General features: G+C 40.0%; 1 protein-coding gene across 1 annotated transcript; it reads left to right on the top strand.

Moving 5' to 3' along the window:
* Positions 1-254: 254 nt before the first annotated feature.
* Positions 255-14960, top strand: COMMD6 (COMM domain containing 6). Its single transcript, XM_037059347.1, has 4 exons — positions 255-392; positions 484-495; positions 11077-11229; positions 14434-14960. The coding sequence occupies exons 1-4, from the start codon at positions 351-353 to the stop codon at positions 14482-14484; spliced, it is 258 nt and encodes an 85-aa protein (XP_036915242.1). The 5' UTR covers positions 255-350; the 3' UTR covers positions 14485-14960.
* The last annotated feature ends 4722 nt before the right edge of the window (positions 14961-19682 follow it).

Below are 19682 nucleotides of genomic sequence, written 5' to 3'. Positions count from 1 at the left end.
GACTCCTGCAGGCACGAGTTCGCACAGCGTAGGGGGCGGAGTATGCGGGAAGAGTCCACCTCTGTAGTGCTGGTAGGGGGAGAAGGCATACTAAAATTAATAAGTCCTTTCCTGGCAGGGTATATTCTAAATATTCGGAATCACAATACTACAAAAATTAATTATTTTCTATTTGAATTCTTTAAATTGGTATTTAATTGACACTATGGACGACTTACACAAAGATATTTGTTTCCTGCTCCCCTATATTCACTGCGAGCTCCAGGGTGCTGGGCCGGGAGGAGGGAGCGGAAGTACTGCCATCCTGAGGAGCGTTCTGGGGACTGGGGTCTGATCCCTGGACACGTGCCATGGAAGCATCAGGCGATCCGCTCTTGGATGCTAAGGCCAGGGTAAAGCTTGGCGTAGAATAAATCGGGGACGCGGGCTCATAGGTCAAGAAAGATCATTCTGTAAATTGGGTTTTTTCTGCTTCCGTTTCAGGTCACCAACCAGGTGAGTGAGTGGTAGCCCCGCCCTGCCTCTGCTAGGGAAGGGGCCGGCTGCTGCACCTGGCCGGACTGCGGCTTGGGGAAGCCAGACGAAGCCTCTGCCAACCTTTCCCAACTTACCCGCTACCCGCCCCTTCGCGACTGCCCACGCCCCCAGTCAAAAGCCCGTGCCCGCATGCCGGTGGCTGTTGTGGCTCCTTTCTGGTCGCATCTGGTATGGTAGACACTGCCATTGTAATTGAACCTCCCCACCAATCCCAGCCTGAACCACCCCACCAATCCCGGCCGAGAGAGTTCAGACTGTTGTTCTTCCTTAGGCGTCATTTTTTGGAAGCTAGGCAAAGCTTGTATTTTAGAATGACTATAGAGGGAAGAAATTATTAACATTTACAAAGATAACACCGCTAACAGTTTCTTGGTTTTCAAAACCAGTTATTTAAAGTATACTGGAGGATGGAGTGTGTACTTCTTTAATCTTCCAATGTGCATATATTTATGCTAATAAGGATTTGATTTGACTTTTTTAGATGTAGCTTAATCCTGTTTCTTTGTTCCAAGTGTCCTTGTCCTATTTTAGCTAATAAACCGTTTTTAGACAACTTACAACACTCTCCCCAGAAGAGTACTGAAACTAAAGTATTTTAGGTTAGGAGTCACCCAAGTCCATGCAAAATACTGTAAGAAAGGGCTGAAATAAGAAATCATAAGGACAAAGGGCCAAGAGACTGTGTGTCTCCAATTGATCTTGCAGTTTGTTGTTTTCAAGGATTCCTGGGAGGTAGGGGAACTCAGTAATCATCACTCATCTGTTCTTGCTCAGAGTTACTGAGTTCGTGTATTTTGGTTCAGTCTTCCCTAAATTATGGTATCTATTCACTTACACTAAATCATGTTTATTTGAGTAACAATTATATTGGAGTATAGGGTTTTTAAAACTTAAAACTTTTTCTTGAGGTATGAGTGTTGTGGGACTAAAAATCAAGGCTTTGGCAGGGCTGTGTTCCTTCTGGAGGCTCTTGGGGGGGAATCTGTTTCCCTGTCTTTTTCAGCTTCTAGAGGCTTCTCACATTGCTTAGCTTGTGGGGTCTGCCTCCGTCTTCAAAGCACAGGATTCCATCCACTGCTTCTGTTGTCACATCTCTTTCTGCTACCCTCATCATCGCTTTGCCTTGTCAACTCTGACCCTCCTGCCTCCCTCTTATAAGGACTTTATGATCACGTTGGGCCCACCTGGATAATCAAGGAAACTCCTCACCTCAAGAGCCCTGGCTGGTGTGGCTCAGTCGACTGAGTGCTGGCCTGTGAACCAAAGGGTCACCAGTTGATTCCCAGTTGGGGCATATGCCTGGGTTGTGGGCAGGGCCATCAGGGGTGTGCCAGAGGCAACTAATCACAGTATCTCACACATTGATGATTCTCTCTCCCTCCCTTCCACTCTCTCTAAAAATAAATAAATAAAGTATTTTAAAGTTTTATGAAGAAAATTACAGAAAGTGATAGATTTCCAGTTTCCAATCCATCGTGTAAGGGTGTTGAAAGTCATCACTATTCTAAAAGCAAGCAAAAAGCTGAACAAACTTTTTAAACAACTCTTCTTGGATTGTTAGAATTGAGGTGACAAAGGTATACCACTTCTTCCAAAATTCAGAAGACATGACTGTAGAGCAGAGTTGTCAAACTCATTTTCACCGGGGCCACATCAGCCTCATGATTTTCTTCAAAGGGCTGAATGTCATTTTAGAACTGTATAAACGTAACTACTCCTTAACTTAGAGGCAAGGAGCTCAGTGCTTCCCCTGGGTAGAAATAAGGTGCTGGGCGGGATTTGGCCACACCAGTGCTATAGAGAATTACAATTTACCAAAATAGAAACCTCTGCAAAAACCAGCATGAGGGTAGGAAAACCTGTACTTGACAAATTGCAGAGGCTCAGTGTGGAAAAGTCTGAGCTGAAATCTTGGGGATCTCATCAGTAGGAGGGCTTCACACTTCACACTTTGGTGAATGTTACTTTCAGGAACTCTTGAAATTGGCCTGTTTAATTCACAGGTCATGCTCTTTTGGTATTACACTGCTGCATGTCTATGATCATGTCTACTCAAGTGTAATACAGAAGGAAAAAATTAGCTATAAATAATTTTTTGTAGTATATGCTGTTTAAATGTACCAGATATGGCTGACATTTCTGGCTATTAAAGTTTGAATTCTTTGAGGGATAATACCTTCTCTATTTCTCACCAGGATATGAATTATCCAGGTTGACTTGGACCACACCTCCAATGAGAGTTTACAACCTTCATATAACCCATCAGTGTATTCTTCTCTCCCTTTAAAAACAAACTCTCAATCCACCTCCCTTTCCTGCCTCAGTCCAAGCCACCATCCTCTTGCCTAGCCTACTGCAGTAGGTTCCCAGTAGGATTTCCTTGCTTTCCTTCCTAAACTTAATGCCCCGTCCAACAATCTGGTTGGGCCTTTTGCAATCAGTGTTAGACCAGGTCTCTCCTCTGCCCAGAGCCTCTTAACAGATTTCCTGCCGCATTGGAGAAAAGTCTTAAATATTTACTTTGGCCCACAGGCCCTTCAAAATGGATTTACTTGCCTACAGTCCCCAGATGGGTTCCTCATCTCTTCCCACTCATGCCCCTCTGGCCCCATGGCTCCCTGTATACATGCTGGGCATGCTTCTCCCTCTGTCCAGAATTCTTTTCTCTAGATATCCATCTCGCTTTTTCCTTCACTCAATTCAGGTCTCTTGCTCCTCAAAAGCCAGCTCTTCAAAGAGGTCACCGCGGAGTCTATCTAATCAGCCATTCTTGGTCACCCTACCACCTAACTTTCTTTTTAACACTTTTTATAACACTATAACTTTGTTATATGTTAATTGGCTGGATTCCCCTCTAGAATGCAAATTGCTGAGGTCAGGAACTTTGTTTTATTCTTTTCTATAACCACAGTGCATAGTGTTGTTTAGTAAATACTGGAATAATGGGGCATAGAGACGTTGTAACTTGTAACTTGTACAAAACCATGTTATAAGGTGGGAGAGCTGAGATTCAAACTCAGGTGCGTCTGACTTTAGAGTCTGTGCTTGTTAAATTGAACAAACTACGGTGCTCTGTTGCCCAGCACCAGAGGTCTGCAATTATTTCACGCTATGATACTTAGAATCATTTTTAAAGTAATTCATGGTTCTCTAGATAGCTAATTAGAACTCTTCACAGATGAATGATTGTCCCTGTTGCTGCCACATTTTTTTCTTGCCAATTTTATGGTATAAATTAAAAGGAATATGTTTTATTGACACTATCTAGTGCCATTTTCCCTGTTCCCATAGATAAGAAATAATTATTTAAATTTTGTACCGATTGTGTAATGGTCTGTAAATGTGTGACTGTTTTGTCCTGTGTGCTGTGTTGGATGTTACCGTATACTAACCGCCCTGAAGGCATTTACAGTCGAGCAGATGGGGTCAGAAAAACGAACCCACAGGTGTCTAGTAAACAAAGCAGAACGTTCTAAGTGCTAGGGCATAAGAAGTAACATAGAACGTTTTTAGAAAGGTCAAGCAAACCAGGAAGGACTTCACAGAGCAAGTAGAATTTTAAGATGTTGGAGAGTTGTATGCCAAAAGGAATGAACAGCGTGAGCAAAGCTGTGAAGGTTGAAAGTTACCTTAACGAAGGGATGCGGTCCAGTTTGAGTATCAGGAGGAAAGCTCTTGGGAACTGCTGTGACATGCATGACATTAGTGCTAGGGAAGTGGTTGGTAAGTAGCTATTGAAGCAGGTGACTTTATAGGTTTTCACTTGGTGTATTAGATTTTGTTCATTTATATGCAGTATTTAGAGACTATACTCTGGATTGGAGCCGAGAAGGCCTACAGGCAAGTAACTAATTAGGAGGCTGCAGTAAAACCCAAGACGAGGTTTGGAAAACAGGCTGTCAGTAGATTTGCAGCAGTGGGACTGGGAAGAGGGAATGCATGTCAGTGGCACTGGCTGAAATAAAATCTTGAGTACCTGTCAGTTCATACACGTTTTGAATAAGGGAGAGAGAGAAACCAAAGGTGACCAAAGTTCATGTGTGAGTCACTAGGAAAGTGGGCGTCATTAGTAGAAATGAACTGCGGATGAGAAGCATTGTTGAGGGGAGATGATGTGTGTTTGCTGTTGCTGGGTAGTTACGCTATGAACTTACTAGGAGTGAAAGTGTTTCATGGGAAAGACTTTATTTTGCTGTATTATTTTTGTACCTTAGAGGTAAATGGTTACTTGAAATTTTTTTTTGGTTATTTGTATTTGCTAAAATTCCCATCAACTGATACCGTTCAGGTTATATAGTTACAAGGAGACATTTTTGATAAGTTATATGTCATGTTCTTGCTGATAAAGTTATTTTCTGCTTGTTGTTTTGTTCTGCTGTAGTTACCTATTGCGGAATCTCAAACCACCCAGAACGTAGTGACCTGAAACTATTTCATGATCTCCTGTGACACCGGGTTAACTGGGTTTAGCTGGGTGGCGGTTCCTACTCCCTGTCCTTTCAGCAAGAGCTTTAGTCATCTTGGAGCCTAATTGGGCAGGAAATCAAGAGGGCTCGCTCACACAGCTCAGTAATGACTTTGGCTGTGAGCTCAGCCAGAGCTGATAATCGGAGTGACTTGATTCTCCCTCACACGGCTGTCCACATCATGGTGGCTGGGTTCCNCTGATAAAGTTATTTTCTGCTTGTTGTTTTGTTCTGCTGTAGTTACCTATTGCGGCATCTCAAACCACCCAGAACGTAGTGACCTGAAACTATTTCATGATCTCCTGTGACACCGGGTTAACTGGGTTTAGCTGGGTGGCGGTTCCTACTCCCTGTCCTTTCAGCAAGAGCTTTAGTCATCTTGGAGCCTAATTGGGCAGGAAATCAAGAGGGCTGGCTCACACAGCTCAGTAATGACTTTGGCTGTGAGCTCAGCCAGAGCTGATAATCGGAGTGACTTGATTCTCCCTCACACGCTGTCCACATCATGGTGGCTGGGTTCCAAGATGGCAAGTCCCAAGGGCCAGCATTCTATGAAGAAAGACAGACACTTCCAGTTGTCCAAGGCCTGTGCTCGGGGATTCCAGAGCCTCTTCCACCATATCCTGCTGGTCAGAACAGTCACAGGGACAGCTCAGAGTCATGCAGAGGGAAAATGAGCTTTATTTTTTTAACTTTATTTTATTTTTATTTATTTATTTATTAATTATTTTTTTTTAAATTTTATTTATTTATCTTTAGAGGGGAAGGGAAGGAGAGAGAGAGAGAAATAGCAATGTATGGTTGCCTCTGATGTGTCCCCTGCTGGGAACTGGCCTTGTGCAACCCAGGCATGTGCCCTGACTGGGAATCGAACTGCGATCATGTGGTTCGCAGGCCTGCGCTCAATCCACTGAGCTACACCAGGCAGGGCAACTTTATTTTATTTTTAAAGATTTTATTTATATAGAGAGAGGGGAAGGGAGAAAGGAAGAGAGGGAGAGAAACATCAACATGTGGTTGCTTCTGGCACACTCCCTAGTCTGGAATCTGGCCCTCAGCCCAGGCATGTGTCCTAGGCTGGGAATCGAACCAGTGACCCTTTGGTTTGCAGGCCGGCACTCAGTCCACTGAGCCACACCAGCCAGGGCCAAGCTCCATTTCTTGATGTGAGGAGCAACATGTGCATATTCTAATTTTTAGGTGCTGTCTTTGTTCTAAACATATTAATTCAATAAATACTTATTGGAACATTCACTTTGTACCAGATGGTATCCTAGGAGATTCAGTACTAAACTAGGTCAATAATGCTCCTGCTGTCTTGAAGGTTAACATTATAATATCCAATAATGATAACTGCTGTTAAGAAAATAAAGCAAAGTGTAGACGAAGGTGCCATTAAACAAGATAAGGAAGGCTGGTGACTTAGCAGATGCTTACTTGAGCTAGAGCTTATATGAATTCTCGAGCAGAAGTTTGCTGATAACTCATGCCTTAATCAGTTTCCGCGTGTATGTTAACACAGGCGTAGCACGGGGCTGTCCAGCAGAGCTGTCTGCAGTGATGGGCGCGTTCTCTGCTGGCACGGTCCACTGCAGTAGCACCAGCCTCCTGGGACGGTTGAGCACTTGATACGTAGCTAGTGCAACTGCGAACTGAATTGTTTTATTCTGTTTAATTTTAATGAACTTAAATAGTCACATTTGGCTAGTGGCTGCTGTATTGGACAGCTCAGGACTCGTGAGTAGAATATTGCTCAGCATTCTTGTCCTATTCCAGACCTAGCTACCTCCCTGACCTGCTAGAACTTAGTTTATTTCCAAACAGATCGTGCTGCAGCAGCGTACAATTAAAAATGTGTGGAGTATGGATGGGGTCAGGCAGATTTGGACTTGAATAACCAGCTCTACTAGTTTTGTGTCCTTGGATGAGTTGTTTAATCAGTCTTTTCCTCGGCACTTTTGAGAGCGTTTAATGGTGTGCAGAACACTTGCAGTTCCTTTCATTTGAAAACTTTGATTTAAAGCAGAACAGAAAAGTGTTGTATTTTGTGACTCTAGCTAAAAAATTACATACAGATGAAGACTTGAAATGGAGACACAGGAATACGAAAACAGTTTTTAGGATGGAGTTTTGCATGATTATTTTCCTAATCTTCTCCGATGTTGTGTTTTAAAAAATAAAAAATAAATTTAAACTGAAATGGTCTTTGTCAATTTTATCTTTATGGGCAGTGTTTATGGTGATGTTTTTATATTACTAATAATTTCAGCTACCCTATCAGTTAATTTTTAGTGTAACTGACTACAACTGATTTCTTTGTTCACCTTTTAATCTACATCTGCTTTCTGATTATTTTTCTTTGTATTTGTTTTACTATGGATGTTTGTATGTTTTTTCACTACTTACTTTTTTGCATGTTTTCTTTGTAATTTATTTTCTTCATTCTAGAATTTTGAGGCTATAATACTTTATTAAAATTTTCCATAGTGATGTATGTTCTGTTTTGATTTTTTGTTTGTTTTTAATTCCTTTAAATATCTATTCAGTTAAATCTTATTTAAGACTAAACCATATTTATTAAAAAGTTGCTTTTAATTTGCATGTAAATGTTCAGTTCAGAATTTGGGGAATTCTCATCTCATAGAACGAATCCCAGCTTTTTTTAACCAGTGAACACTAACTTTGCACGTTATTCTTCTGAACAGCAGGTCTCTGTATCTCCTCACCTGTGAGTTTCTCCGCTGTAATGGTCAGTGGATTCTCACATTATGTTCCTTAATTGCGTTTCTGCTAATGTTCTAGATTATTCAAAGTTTTATTTCAAACTTTGAGAGTCACATAAGCAATGTTTCACTCTGCCTTTTTACTATGGACAGTGAAAACTGAACTTCTTGCATGAAGGAGTTGTATAGGCTGAGTAAGGTTAAAAGTGTCCAGTTAAACTTTTGGGCATCACCACTGAACTGATACAAAAAACCTGTCTCTAATCTTGAACTCCCTTGAATTATGTTCTTAGATTTTTAGCCACTTATGGAACATTCCTATTTAAATATTCCTTCTCACTTCTTGGTGTTACATGTTTGAAATAAAAAAAATATGAAGTCCTGATTAATAAACAATATCAGAATCCTCCCAGTCATCTGAGCCCGAATTTTATAGTTGTCTTTGATAATGTCCATTAACTCTATAGTCATCAGTACCTAGTGATTAATTCTTTATAGGTTCAGCATGATCCTACTTGTCACCACCTTCGTTCAAGCATGTAAAGTTTCATACCTGGATTATTGTGTCCTGCCGCCAGACGATGTATTTCTGAATCAGTATAGTACTGTCGTGTCATGCTCCATGAGTCCCCACTGCCTACAGGAAAAGTAGGCATGATTTAACATGATACATTATTTTTCCATAGTAAGAGGAGTGTATGAGACTGTTTTGGAAACCTCTGAAAACTCATGCAGTTGGCAAAGAACTTAGGCCTCTTGATCCCTTTTCTAGGTTTTGTTTTTTGTATTTTCTGTAAAAGCCTCCCACATTAAGACACATAAATGTGCTATTCCTTAACCATATAGTGACTGTTTTCGTCTCTTCATGGTGAAGCTTAATAGTCATCATTTAGTCTTGCCATGTATTATTTATATATTTATGGAATATATAAAGAAGCCACATTTTTGCTCAGTTTCAGTTCTGTTTATTCCCCAAACTGAATCAAACGTTATCCCTTTCGCACCGCTTTCCCTTGACTGCCCTAGCCTACAATATCTTTTTCTTCTCAACCAGGAACTCACCGACTTCATCCCCACTCTGCTATATGTTCACAGTAACATATATCCAAAACATATGGACAGTTTAATGAGTTATTTTAATTTTTTCAGTTTGATTGAGATACAGTTGACCTAGAGCACTGTGTAAATTGCAGGGGTGACCGACCTTTTGGTGTCTCTAGGCCTTACTGGAAGAAGAGTTGTCTTAGGCCACACATTAAATACATTGCAACGCGTAATCACAAAAAAGTCTTATAATATTTAGGTAAATTTACGATTTTGTGTTGGGTCACATTCATAACCATTCTGAGCTGCATGCGGCCTGTGGGCTACAGGTTGGGCACTCCTGTTTAAGGTGTACCACATAATGACTCGACAGACATATTCTGTGGAAAGATTACCGCAGTCATTTTAGTTAACCTTCATCTCCTCGTGTGGTTACTGACAAAGAGGGAGTAAGTTAAAGTGAACATCTGTGTAACCACAATCAAAACTCACGAAACGGAGCATTAGCAGTCCCCAGAAGTCTAACCACGTGCCCCTCCACCATCAAACCTCTTCCTTCCCTCGCAACCTTTGGTGATCATCATATTCGTGCTTCTTATCGTTTCGCCATCTATGTATGCATTCCTGAGCTCTTTTCTGTTCTTTTTAAGCAAATGGAATCACATCTTTTTGACTTGTTGCTTTCGGTATTTTTTGTGTTGAGTGTAGCCGAAGTTCATTCATTTGCATTGCTGTATAGCATTTCATTTATCTGCCCCATTACTGATGTCCATTTGAGGTGTTTGTAATTTAGGGCTATTAGGAATAAAGCTGCCAGGAACATTCTGGTGTATGTATCCTGTGAATATATGCACAGGCTTTTTAGGTTGTATTTGTAGTTGAATCACTGGGTCACAAGGTGTGCACACCTTCACCCTCCCCATGCAAAGCCAGTTTTCTGAAAGACTGGCCCAATTTAGACTCCCGTCAGCAGCACATGACACTTCCTTTTTCCTAACACTTAGAATTGTCAGACTTATAAGTTAGCGTTTTGGTAGGTGTGCAGTGGTATTTCATTGTGGTTTAAATTTGCATTTCCTGTTTCCTTTTCATACGCTTATTCAGTTACAGTTCTTTGGTTATGCATCTACTATCTTTATTTTTGTATGGGGCACTTTTATATAAAATGTACAATCTTTTTACTTATTAAATGTATTTAACCTTTTATCAGCACCATTCTGACCTTAATGGCATAGTTGATTGTTTCAAAGCCAGTCTGAGACAGAAGGAAATGCTGATCCTCACACTAATCCCACCTTTTGTAAAAAGAAATTTATTAACAAGCAAATCTTTTACACAATCAGCATTAATTTGGTAGCAGAAGGTATCAGTCAGTATTTTTAAAGAAGCATTTTTTGTGGGTGCCTGCTAATTCCTCCACTCATGGCCTTATGTTTCAGAGTTAGCATTGGGAGCTACAGCTAGCTCATCCTGTTTATGCCGTAGCAGCAGTGAACAACCATGGACAGGAATTAGCTGCAAAGTACTGAGCCAGCCAATAGCCAATAAGCATGTGATTTTTGGAGTCAAACAGGTTTCAATTCTGATTCCAGAAATGTGTGCCCTTGTGCACATTACTTAAGCCATCTGAAATTCAGTTGTGTCATCTGCAAAATGGAAATGATAGCCTATAATGTGATGATTCAAGTGAGGCATTTAATACATGTAAACAGCATAGCACATCACCTGGCCGGTGTCCATCGTCAACAGTGATGAAATGCAAAACCACCTGTCACCTGGTCCTTATGCTCATGTCGGGTTTCAGGCTGAGGACAGTGGTGAGGAAAGAACCTGGAATGGTTCCCATGTGTGCCTCGCGTAAATATGAAGATGGTATGTAATTCAGCTTCCATTTTAGGACTTTTAGGTTGTGGAATAGGGGGAGGCATGCGTAGAACAGGGAATAGAAGAGACAGACCAAACCCCTTGGAGTCCCCTCAAGTGCAGGAGCAAAATGAAGGGAAAACCGGTACTGCCTCATCTTCCTTCTACTTCCATTACACATCTGGTGGAAGTTGTGGGGTTTTTTTGGTTTGGGGTGTTTTTTTTTTGCTTTTGTAATTATGACAGTATTGATTGCTAACTCTGTTTATATATCCCTTATTGCCTTTCTCCCTTTGGTTGGTTTTCCTCCAGCAATATTAGAGTGAAGATATTTTTTTTTATTATGTTTGGCAAGAGTTGACTATGAGAGCAGTGAAATTAAATAAATATCTGCATTCAGGACAGATATTTCAATGTATTGTTTTGTGCTGTTTTCATTACAGCTTGTCGATTTTCAGTGGAAACTGGGGATGGCTGTGAGCTCAGACAGTTGCAGATCTCTCAAGTATCCCTATGTTGCAGTGATGCTAAAAGTGGCGGATCATTCCGGCCAAGTAAAGGTCAAGTCTTTTGAAATGACCATTCCACAGTTTCAGGTTTGTGATTTAACTCAGTGAATTTTAGCTCACTGTTCTGTAAATTTTTCTTAAGGGAGAGTATTAATCGTTTTTATTTGCAGTTGTTTTGATGTGCCTTACATTTACTAATATAAAAGATCTGAATTTATTTTCTCTGGGAATTTGAGAAACTATTTTCAGTGTAATGTGCTGGATTTGTATACTGACTTTCACAGTGCTCTTGTGTAATATATTCAGGAACTTCTCATCTTCTCAGGCAGGATATTTACTTTGCTTTTAACTGTTTTATTGTTACTCTTTAGGCTTAATATTCAAGAAGGATAAGCTAAATGAAGCTGATTTTGGATAGTGTTGACCTCAAATCTTCTGACTAATAATGATTATAAAATGCAGATCAGAGGACCAATACTTGATGACTAGTTCTATTAGCTAGCAATTTGAGTAACTCAGTGGTTTATATTGGGGTCATTTTATTCATATTATCATTCTACCTCTTTTCAATAAAGAAGAAAAAAGGGAGTAGGTGAGAAATTAAATTTTCTTTTAAATGTACATACAGGGAAATGTTTTGTCATTGACTAACAGAGGCTTGAATTTTTGTTTGATTTCTTCCTGAGTGAACAGATAAGAATCTTCACAGCAGTTAGTACTCTAAAGAACCTCCTGTATACCACTTTAGGATGTTTTTGATTTCTTCTTTTGCAAGCTACACTTTCCCCCTCACCTTTATTAAGGCTTAATTGAAAGGGAAAATGTTATATATCTAAGGTGTATAAGTGAGATTTTGGTGTATAAATACATTGTGAAATGATTGCCACGGTTAAACTAACTAAAATATCTGTCAACTCACGTAGTTACCTTCTTTGTGTGTCTTACCTTCTTTGTGTGTCTGTGCTGAGAACACTGAAGATGTGCCCTCCTGGCAAATTTCACGTATATGATACATTTTTGTTACCTGGTCACCATGCTGTCTGTACATTAGGTCTCCAGACTTAGTCATCTTATAACTCGAATTTTGTATCTTTGACAAACTTCTACTCTCTGTTACCATGGGTTCCACTTTTTAGATTGCATGTGTGAGTGAGAGCAGGCGGTGTTTGTCTTTCTGTGTCTGCCTTATTTCACTCAGCACATGTCCTCCATTCATGCTGTCACATTAGCAGTGTTTCCTTCTTTTTCAAGATGAGCAGTGTTCTGTTGTGTATATGTATGTGTATGTGTATGTATTTAGCATATACTGTAAATAATGCTGCACTGAACATAGGAGTGTAGATATCTCTTTGAGATACTGATTTTATTTCCTTTGGATATATACCCAGAAGTCGGGTTGCTGGGTCATATGATAGGGTATTTTTTTATATATTTTAAGGGTCTTTTTCCCCCTTTAATTTCTTGCTTTCAAAACTGAAATCTCGCCTTGCCTGGGGTAGCTCAGTGGATTGAGCACCAGCCTGCGAACCAAAGAATCGTGGTTCAATTCCCAGTCAGGGCACATGCCTGGGTTGCAGGCCAGGTCCCAGCAGGGGACGCACGAGAGGCAACCATACATTGATATTTCTCTTCCTCTCTCCTTCCCTTCCCCTCTAAAGATAAATAAATAAAATTTTAAAAAACCCTGATATCTCTGCTTTAGAATAAAAATAATGGTCATAGATGCAACATTAATAATACTAATTAGCGTCTCAAAAGTAATTAGGGCTTGGTTGAAAGGAAATAAATGTAGTATATTGTGATATGTGAGTAGCCAAGTGAATATAAGGACTCAGTCAATTGCAAAAGAATATAGGTTTCAACTCACTTGGTAATTCTGAATCCTTGCCTTGTTCTTATTTTTCTGTGCTGCATTTATGCTCTCTGATTCCACCTCCAGAATGTTTTTTCCTCATAGGAAAAACACCACAAACTCTTTTAAAGTGTTTACATGGCTTAGAATCTACCCAGGCAAACAGTCTGTTAGTCACGTTACAGGACTGAGACCGTGGGAATGTTCCTTGAGCTTTTAGTTTATACCCTTTTTGTAGCTGAAATTTTGATCAACAATGTATGTTTTTAAAGAAATAGTTACACCCTGCTTCATTCCACAATCAATTTACATATGAATTAAAACAAAATATGTATATTCTTAAGTAGCAATAAAGAATTAAGACCAAAGAGGAAGAGAAATGTAAATATGTAAATCATTAGAGGGAATCCTAATTGCTGAGATTAAATTTTTGTTTTATTTTATTGACCTTTCTTTGAATATTTATTCCTGATGTCCTTTTCCACCTTGCACTCTGGTACACTTTACTCATGAGTTAAGTAAACAATTGGTACTTACCATATTATATGCAAAATTCATTAATTCAACATTTACTTGAGAAAATTATCTGAGAACCTTCTTGCCCTGATAGAATTTATAAGCTGTAAGACAATGGACAAGTGTATAAAAACACTTAATATATAATTGCACATCATAATAAGCACTATTGTAGCGGGTGTGAATTACAATGAACCTGAAATGTCGGATTAATTTGTTGGGTTGTTTTTTTTTTTTTTTTAAACAAAATTAAACCTACCTTAAACCTCTATGTAACCAACCAATCAGGATGGTTGGACAATTTATCACTGCAATTAAAATGAAAGTTTGCCTCCTTGCTTCCTAGCAGGTTGAGAGAAGAAAGACGGGGTTTGTTTGATCCTCCCCTTAGCTGTGATGTGAATAAAGAAGATGACTTCTGCAGGACAGTGGTCAGACTAGGTCCATTTTTAAATGAAAGAAAAATGAGCTTCTACCATTCAAGCCATTATCAATGTTGGGTCTCTCCTATTGTAATGGGACGCTTACCTTAAACAAAACAGTCCCTATTACCCTGAAATCCAGTCTTTCAGCCAGATTTAAAGTGATTTGAGGCCTGGAAACCAAATTGTCGTTTTTTTGTTTTTATCTTCAGTTTCTAGGACAGTGCTGGGTAGTTAATAAATCTTTCTGGTGTAATCTCGAAAGAACTTCCTTGTATGCGTTTTAAAAAAGCTTAGTTGTGTGCTGATTGTCCAATTCTGCTTTAGTACCAAATTATACCTCTTTGTTTTGGAGAATAACCTTCTATAATAGATGAGAATATAACATCAAAATGTAATCTTAATGTGTTTTATAGCCTCTGGTGGTCAGATATTATTAGAAGAACTACTTAAATTACCACTGAACGCAAAATTAATGTTATTTTTCTCTTTTCTTTCCAGAATTTCTACAAGCAGTTCAAGGAAATTGCTGCAATTATTGAAACTGTGTGAACACTGATTACTAGGTTGAAAAATTACTGCCATCGTTCAAAAATTATGAACTTCACTTTCTGTGATATAACTGTATGCAGATCAGATGATATTTATTGAAAGAATTACACTTTTGTTTTTTCCTTTTTTAAATAAAAAAATTAGACAAACAGGAATTAGGTAACAGGTGATCAATGCAATTATCAATGTGAATGTACTAAAAGCCACCAAACTGAATACTTTAAAGGGGGAACTCAATGAATTACGTCTCTATAAATAAATCAAACAAGTGAATGATTGAAAATATATAAAAAGATGACATTACCTTATAAATTCAATGTTATAACATTCAATTAGTACAAAAGCATCAGCAAGAAGAGTGAGGCTGCTCTTCTCAAACATTTGAAATCAGATTCGGATTGACCATTATTTCCTTATGTTAGCCAAGCATTCAGTTGTTTCTGGTTTTTGATATTTACAGGAAGTTCCAATACATGCACAGAGATACAAAGATAGGTTGTATTCTGAGTTCTGTATTCAACTGAGTTAACCTGTTAGAACAAGTTATGGTTTTATATCATCTCCATTGAATTTAAATTTACAAACCAATTGTTAAAATATTTTTTTATTTTTTTTATGGTTAAAAATTATTTTGGCCCTGGCTGGTGTAGCTCAGTGGATTGAGTGCGGGCCTGCGAACCAGAGGATCGAGGTTCGATTCCCAGTCAGGGCACATGCTTGGGTTGCAGGCCAGTTCCCAGCAGGGGACGCACAAGAGGCAACCATACAATGATATTTCTCTCCTCTCTTTCCCTTCCCCTCTAAAGATAAATAAATAAAATCTTTAAATAATTTTTTTTGCATTGACTTTATTTTTTAATTCATTTTATTGTTCCAGTACAGTGTGTGCCTTTCCCCCCACCACACCCCGTGCCCAGTCGTTAAGATATTTGCTAAAGCCACAGCAGTTGACACATGTAGCATTGCTCAGAAGTAGACAAAGCAATTATTGGAATAGACCAGGTGGCCCAGAAATAAAAACAACTTTGTAGACCAGGATAGTATCTCATTCGGGTGGGAAAACATTATTATTTAATAAACATACTAGTACTCACATAATGTGCAAAAGGAAATTCCAGATAGATTAATGAGAAGTAGAAAAGATAAGAATTAGAAGCCTTAGAGAATATTTCTGTTAATTAAGGTTTGTGAAGACAGCAACCCAACAGCAAGAAGACAAAATGGAAACGGATCGAAAAACGCCATACACAAAGACAAATGCTAAGTTCATGTAGAAGTTCTTGGTCTAGAAAACAAATTGCTTTAAATATTTTAAGTAGGAAGAGGTTTTATACAAGAAATTAGATGTTCACTAAACTGTCAGAAAGACTGAGGGAATGAGTCGGGAAATTGCTGGCTTTCAGAAATCCAGTAATACAAGAACTTCAGGGAAAGCCGCTGCCAATAATCTCCACATTGCCAGACGTTGCCTAGAAGCCATGGTACGACGTGCCATTTCTGCCCTCTGTCAACACTTGCCTCATTGAGTGAGAGTTCAACGGGGCCCTGCTCACACAAATACAGTCAACTGAGTTTTCTGGGCTTTAGTGGCTGCTGAGGGGAGATTGAGACGAGAACAGAGCTCAGTATTTTTACCCTTTTGGCAGAAATAGGACTTAAGGTCATTTTACAAAGTGATTACACGCACGTCACATAGAAATTTTACAGTCCAGGGGAATATGTTTTTTTGGAATAAAGTCCCCAATATATTTGGCAAAATTGGCTAAATGCCAATCTATTACCTCTGTGCCCATAGAAAGACTATTATTTCCCAGCCTCCATTGCAGTTAGTCGGGGGTCACATGTTTGGGTTGTAGCCAATGGGGTTGGGGCAGGAGTGTGTGAAGCCACATCCAGCCTTCCTCTTGAATCTCCCTGGTCCTGTTCCAAGCCCTCTCCCACCCTCGATGCTGGTAGCCAAGGACGGTGAGATAGCAAAACCCTGATACGGGTGATCCTGGAAGCCCTGCTGGAGGCAAGCTGTACGAGAACAGCCTGACCTGCCTGGACAGTGGTGTGAGCTAGAAGCAAACTTACTGTAAGCCAGTCCGATTTTTGGATAGCACAAAATATTAATGTAGGTATGAAGGTTTTTATTGTGGCTTTTTCAGTGGCAAAAGGCAAAATAAAGGAAACACAACAAAGAATACCTGCCAGTAAGGAAAGGTTGAACGAATTTGGGATATTTATCTTATGGAGTGACAGGTGCTCAGATTTGCCTCCGGGATGTTATCAATGTTCTACACATTGTCATGGTTTGCAAACCTTTGTAACAATGCATCCACACATTTGAACACTTAATGGGAAATTAAGAAAGGTGGAAGGCAGGCTACCAGGTTGTAAGCACTGGTGGGGGTGGTGTCGAGACAGGGAGAGGAAGAACAATTAAAGTTTATTCTTGTTTTAAGTCCTTGATAGATTATGGTTTTAAAAAAACACTTGAAAATACATCAGTTTTTTAAAAAGTACTTGTTTTTAAGTATGCTTTTGAAAAGCTCGTGTAGTTTTTTTAATGGTACGATGTTTTCTTATTTCTTTTTATTTAAATGCGTAGTGTTTGTGAAACAAAATTATTTGTGAACTGCCTCCTCAACCAGGATAGACAAACTTGAAATGCATCGAACATAGGTCTCGCTGTGCTTTACAAATGGTGACCCCCAACCGGGCCTTACATTAGGGCTGGCACAACTGCAAACACTTCCCCTCTACCTGTTGTGGACCGCTCTGCCTGGCTCTAGGAATTGTAATTCTACTCCGTGTGGCTAAGGAGGAGTCAGTGACCTCTGGAATGTGAGCCACGGGAGACAAAGCTTGTCTCTGGTAGCAAATGCTGCTTCAGTTTCCTCCCTGCCCCCAAAGTGTGGTCGGAAGTCCATGAGGGGTAAGACCCCTCACAGTGGGGGCAACCTAAGCCAGACTCGATCACTTGGGAGGCCATTATGGAAGGACTCAGGGGGCTGCGACAAAGAGGGAGCAATGGACTCTCGCCCCCCAGGTTTGAGATAGCCCAAGTCCCCATGTACTCTGGGAGAAGTGCTTCCTGGCTCTAATCCCCTTAAGCCTGAATACCTGTTGGGGAGGGGTGCAACTCCTTGCCTTGCCAGAGTGTGTCTGGGGGAAAATCTGGCATCACAAAGACTTCCTGGTAAACCTGTGAAATCTGCTCTGCTAAGAGTGCTTTCATTCATATGTTAAGGGTTTGAGCAGGAAACCCTAAAACTCTGTTCCTGAAAGACTCTGACTCAGACTAAGCCCTCAGATTTCTTTGAAATGTTATCTACTGTTTGATCCTTGCCTCCCTGTATTCCTGTGTATTTTGACCCAATAAAAGCCCTTGGAAGAAGGGGCTCAACACCTTTTTCCCCTGAGAAACTGGCCACTGCTCAAGGCCTTTTTCCTCTGGGAAACTGGCCACCTCTCCTCCCCAAGCAGATCATGTCTCAGTCTTGTTTATTCTCATCCATGGCCTATGGGGGGACTTGAGAGGAAAGTCGCCCCCACATCTGCCTCTTACCTGTTTCCTCTTCTGATCCTCCACCTTGGGAAATGTATGTCATTTTCAAACACCCATCAGCATCTCTGCAGGTCTCCTACTTTGACCTCTGCTAGGTAGCACGATCCTGTGAGGAGCTCAAGTTCAAGGTCTGCTGCTGCCCTCCTGTACGTTTGACGAGTTAGACAGCTGGTCATTCAGGCTTAGAAACTGCCATCAGACATATCCAACTACTCACTGCCTGGATAGCAGCACATTAATGATTCTGGGGTAGTGAGAAGCCACACCCTCTTTCTATTTCTGCCATCCTGCAGGGCACCAGTTCCATTGTATTCCCAGAAATAACAGAAGAAATCCATCCACTGCCAGTCGGGGTTAAAACAGCACACTTGCCTTCCCAGACTGTGCATGGGGTCTCTCCATCTGCTACCCACCCCAATTCGATATATGTGCATGGGGTCTCTCCATCTCTTACCCACCCCAGTTTGACAGCCATTCTCCCTTTGTGCATCTGCAGTGTGTAAGGTTATATGCAAAGATGCCCAATGTGAACTGGCTCAAATACTGGGTGATTAAATTAGTTCAAATACATTTAAATTGTATGTTTAAAGTTATCTTTTGGATTTAAAACACAAGTATTTTTTTCATGATTTAGTTTATACTATTTTCATTGCACATGTCTTTTTGCTTATAATAAATTTAATGAGCTTCACTGGGCGCCTGGGAATTAACCACTGTTTGTAATAACATTTCTGTGGGAAAATGTGTTTCAAGTTCCAAACACTTGACTTAAATGTAAACTTTTGGAAAATAACTCATTTTCAACTTGGAAAATATATTAACGAGCTTTTAGTTTCCGAAGGGAATACTTTGCACCTGAGTTTAACAAGCACAACAGAAATATTTTAATCCATTCTGTTACCCAGCCGGGTTAACATGAGAATCATATTTGTGTGGGTAGAAGGCAAAACAGTCACATTTATTGAAAGGGATTGAAACTTCCAACATACTGATGGCTTTTTGTTTTTAATAGTGCTTCAGCAGAATGATCTTTTAAAATAATTTGTAAAAATTAATTTGTGATCTAGATTTTAAAAAGTAGACTTCACTTTTTTTAAGTTTTAGGTTTATAGAAAAATGAAAAGACAATAGAAAATTCCCTCCTATCCCACACTCGTTTTCCCCTAATTAATATCTTACATTAGTATGGTACATTTGTTGTAACTGATGAGCCAGTATTGATATGTTAGTTTTCCTTAGTTATTACATAATATCCACTTTCTGTTTCAGGTTTCATCAAGGACATTGTATGACATTTAGTTGTCTTGTCTCCTTAAGCTCCTCACGGCTGTGGCAGCTTCTAAGACACTCCTTGTGTTTGTTGACCGGCCAGTCTTGAGCAGTACGGGTCAGGTGTGTGGTAGGATGTGCCTCGGGCTTTGATGTTTTTTTGGGCCGGAATGATGGGTATTTGGGAGGAAGGTCACAGAGATAAAGTGCCATTTGGTTCATATTATATGAAGGGTAAATGCTAAGCAGTATGACTTAGGACTGTTGACGCTGATCTGAAAAATCTTGTTCCACCACACAGTTCCACTTCCCCACTTCTTTCCACACTTTACTCTGGAAGGAAGTCACTCTCTGCAGTCTGTACTGAAGGAGTGTG

This window comes from Sturnira hondurensis, unplaced genomic scaffold (genome assembly GCF_014824575.4).
Source record: "Sturnira hondurensis isolate 20B ecotype Veracruz unplaced genomic scaffold, ASM1482457v3 Scaffold0010812, whole genome shotgun sequence".
Taxonomy (NCBI): domain Eukaryota; kingdom Metazoa; phylum Chordata; class Mammalia; order Chiroptera; family Phyllostomidae; genus Sturnira; species Sturnira hondurensis.
Note: the sequence above shows the minus strand (reverse complement) of the source record. Positions and strands in the feature narration are given on the sequence as shown.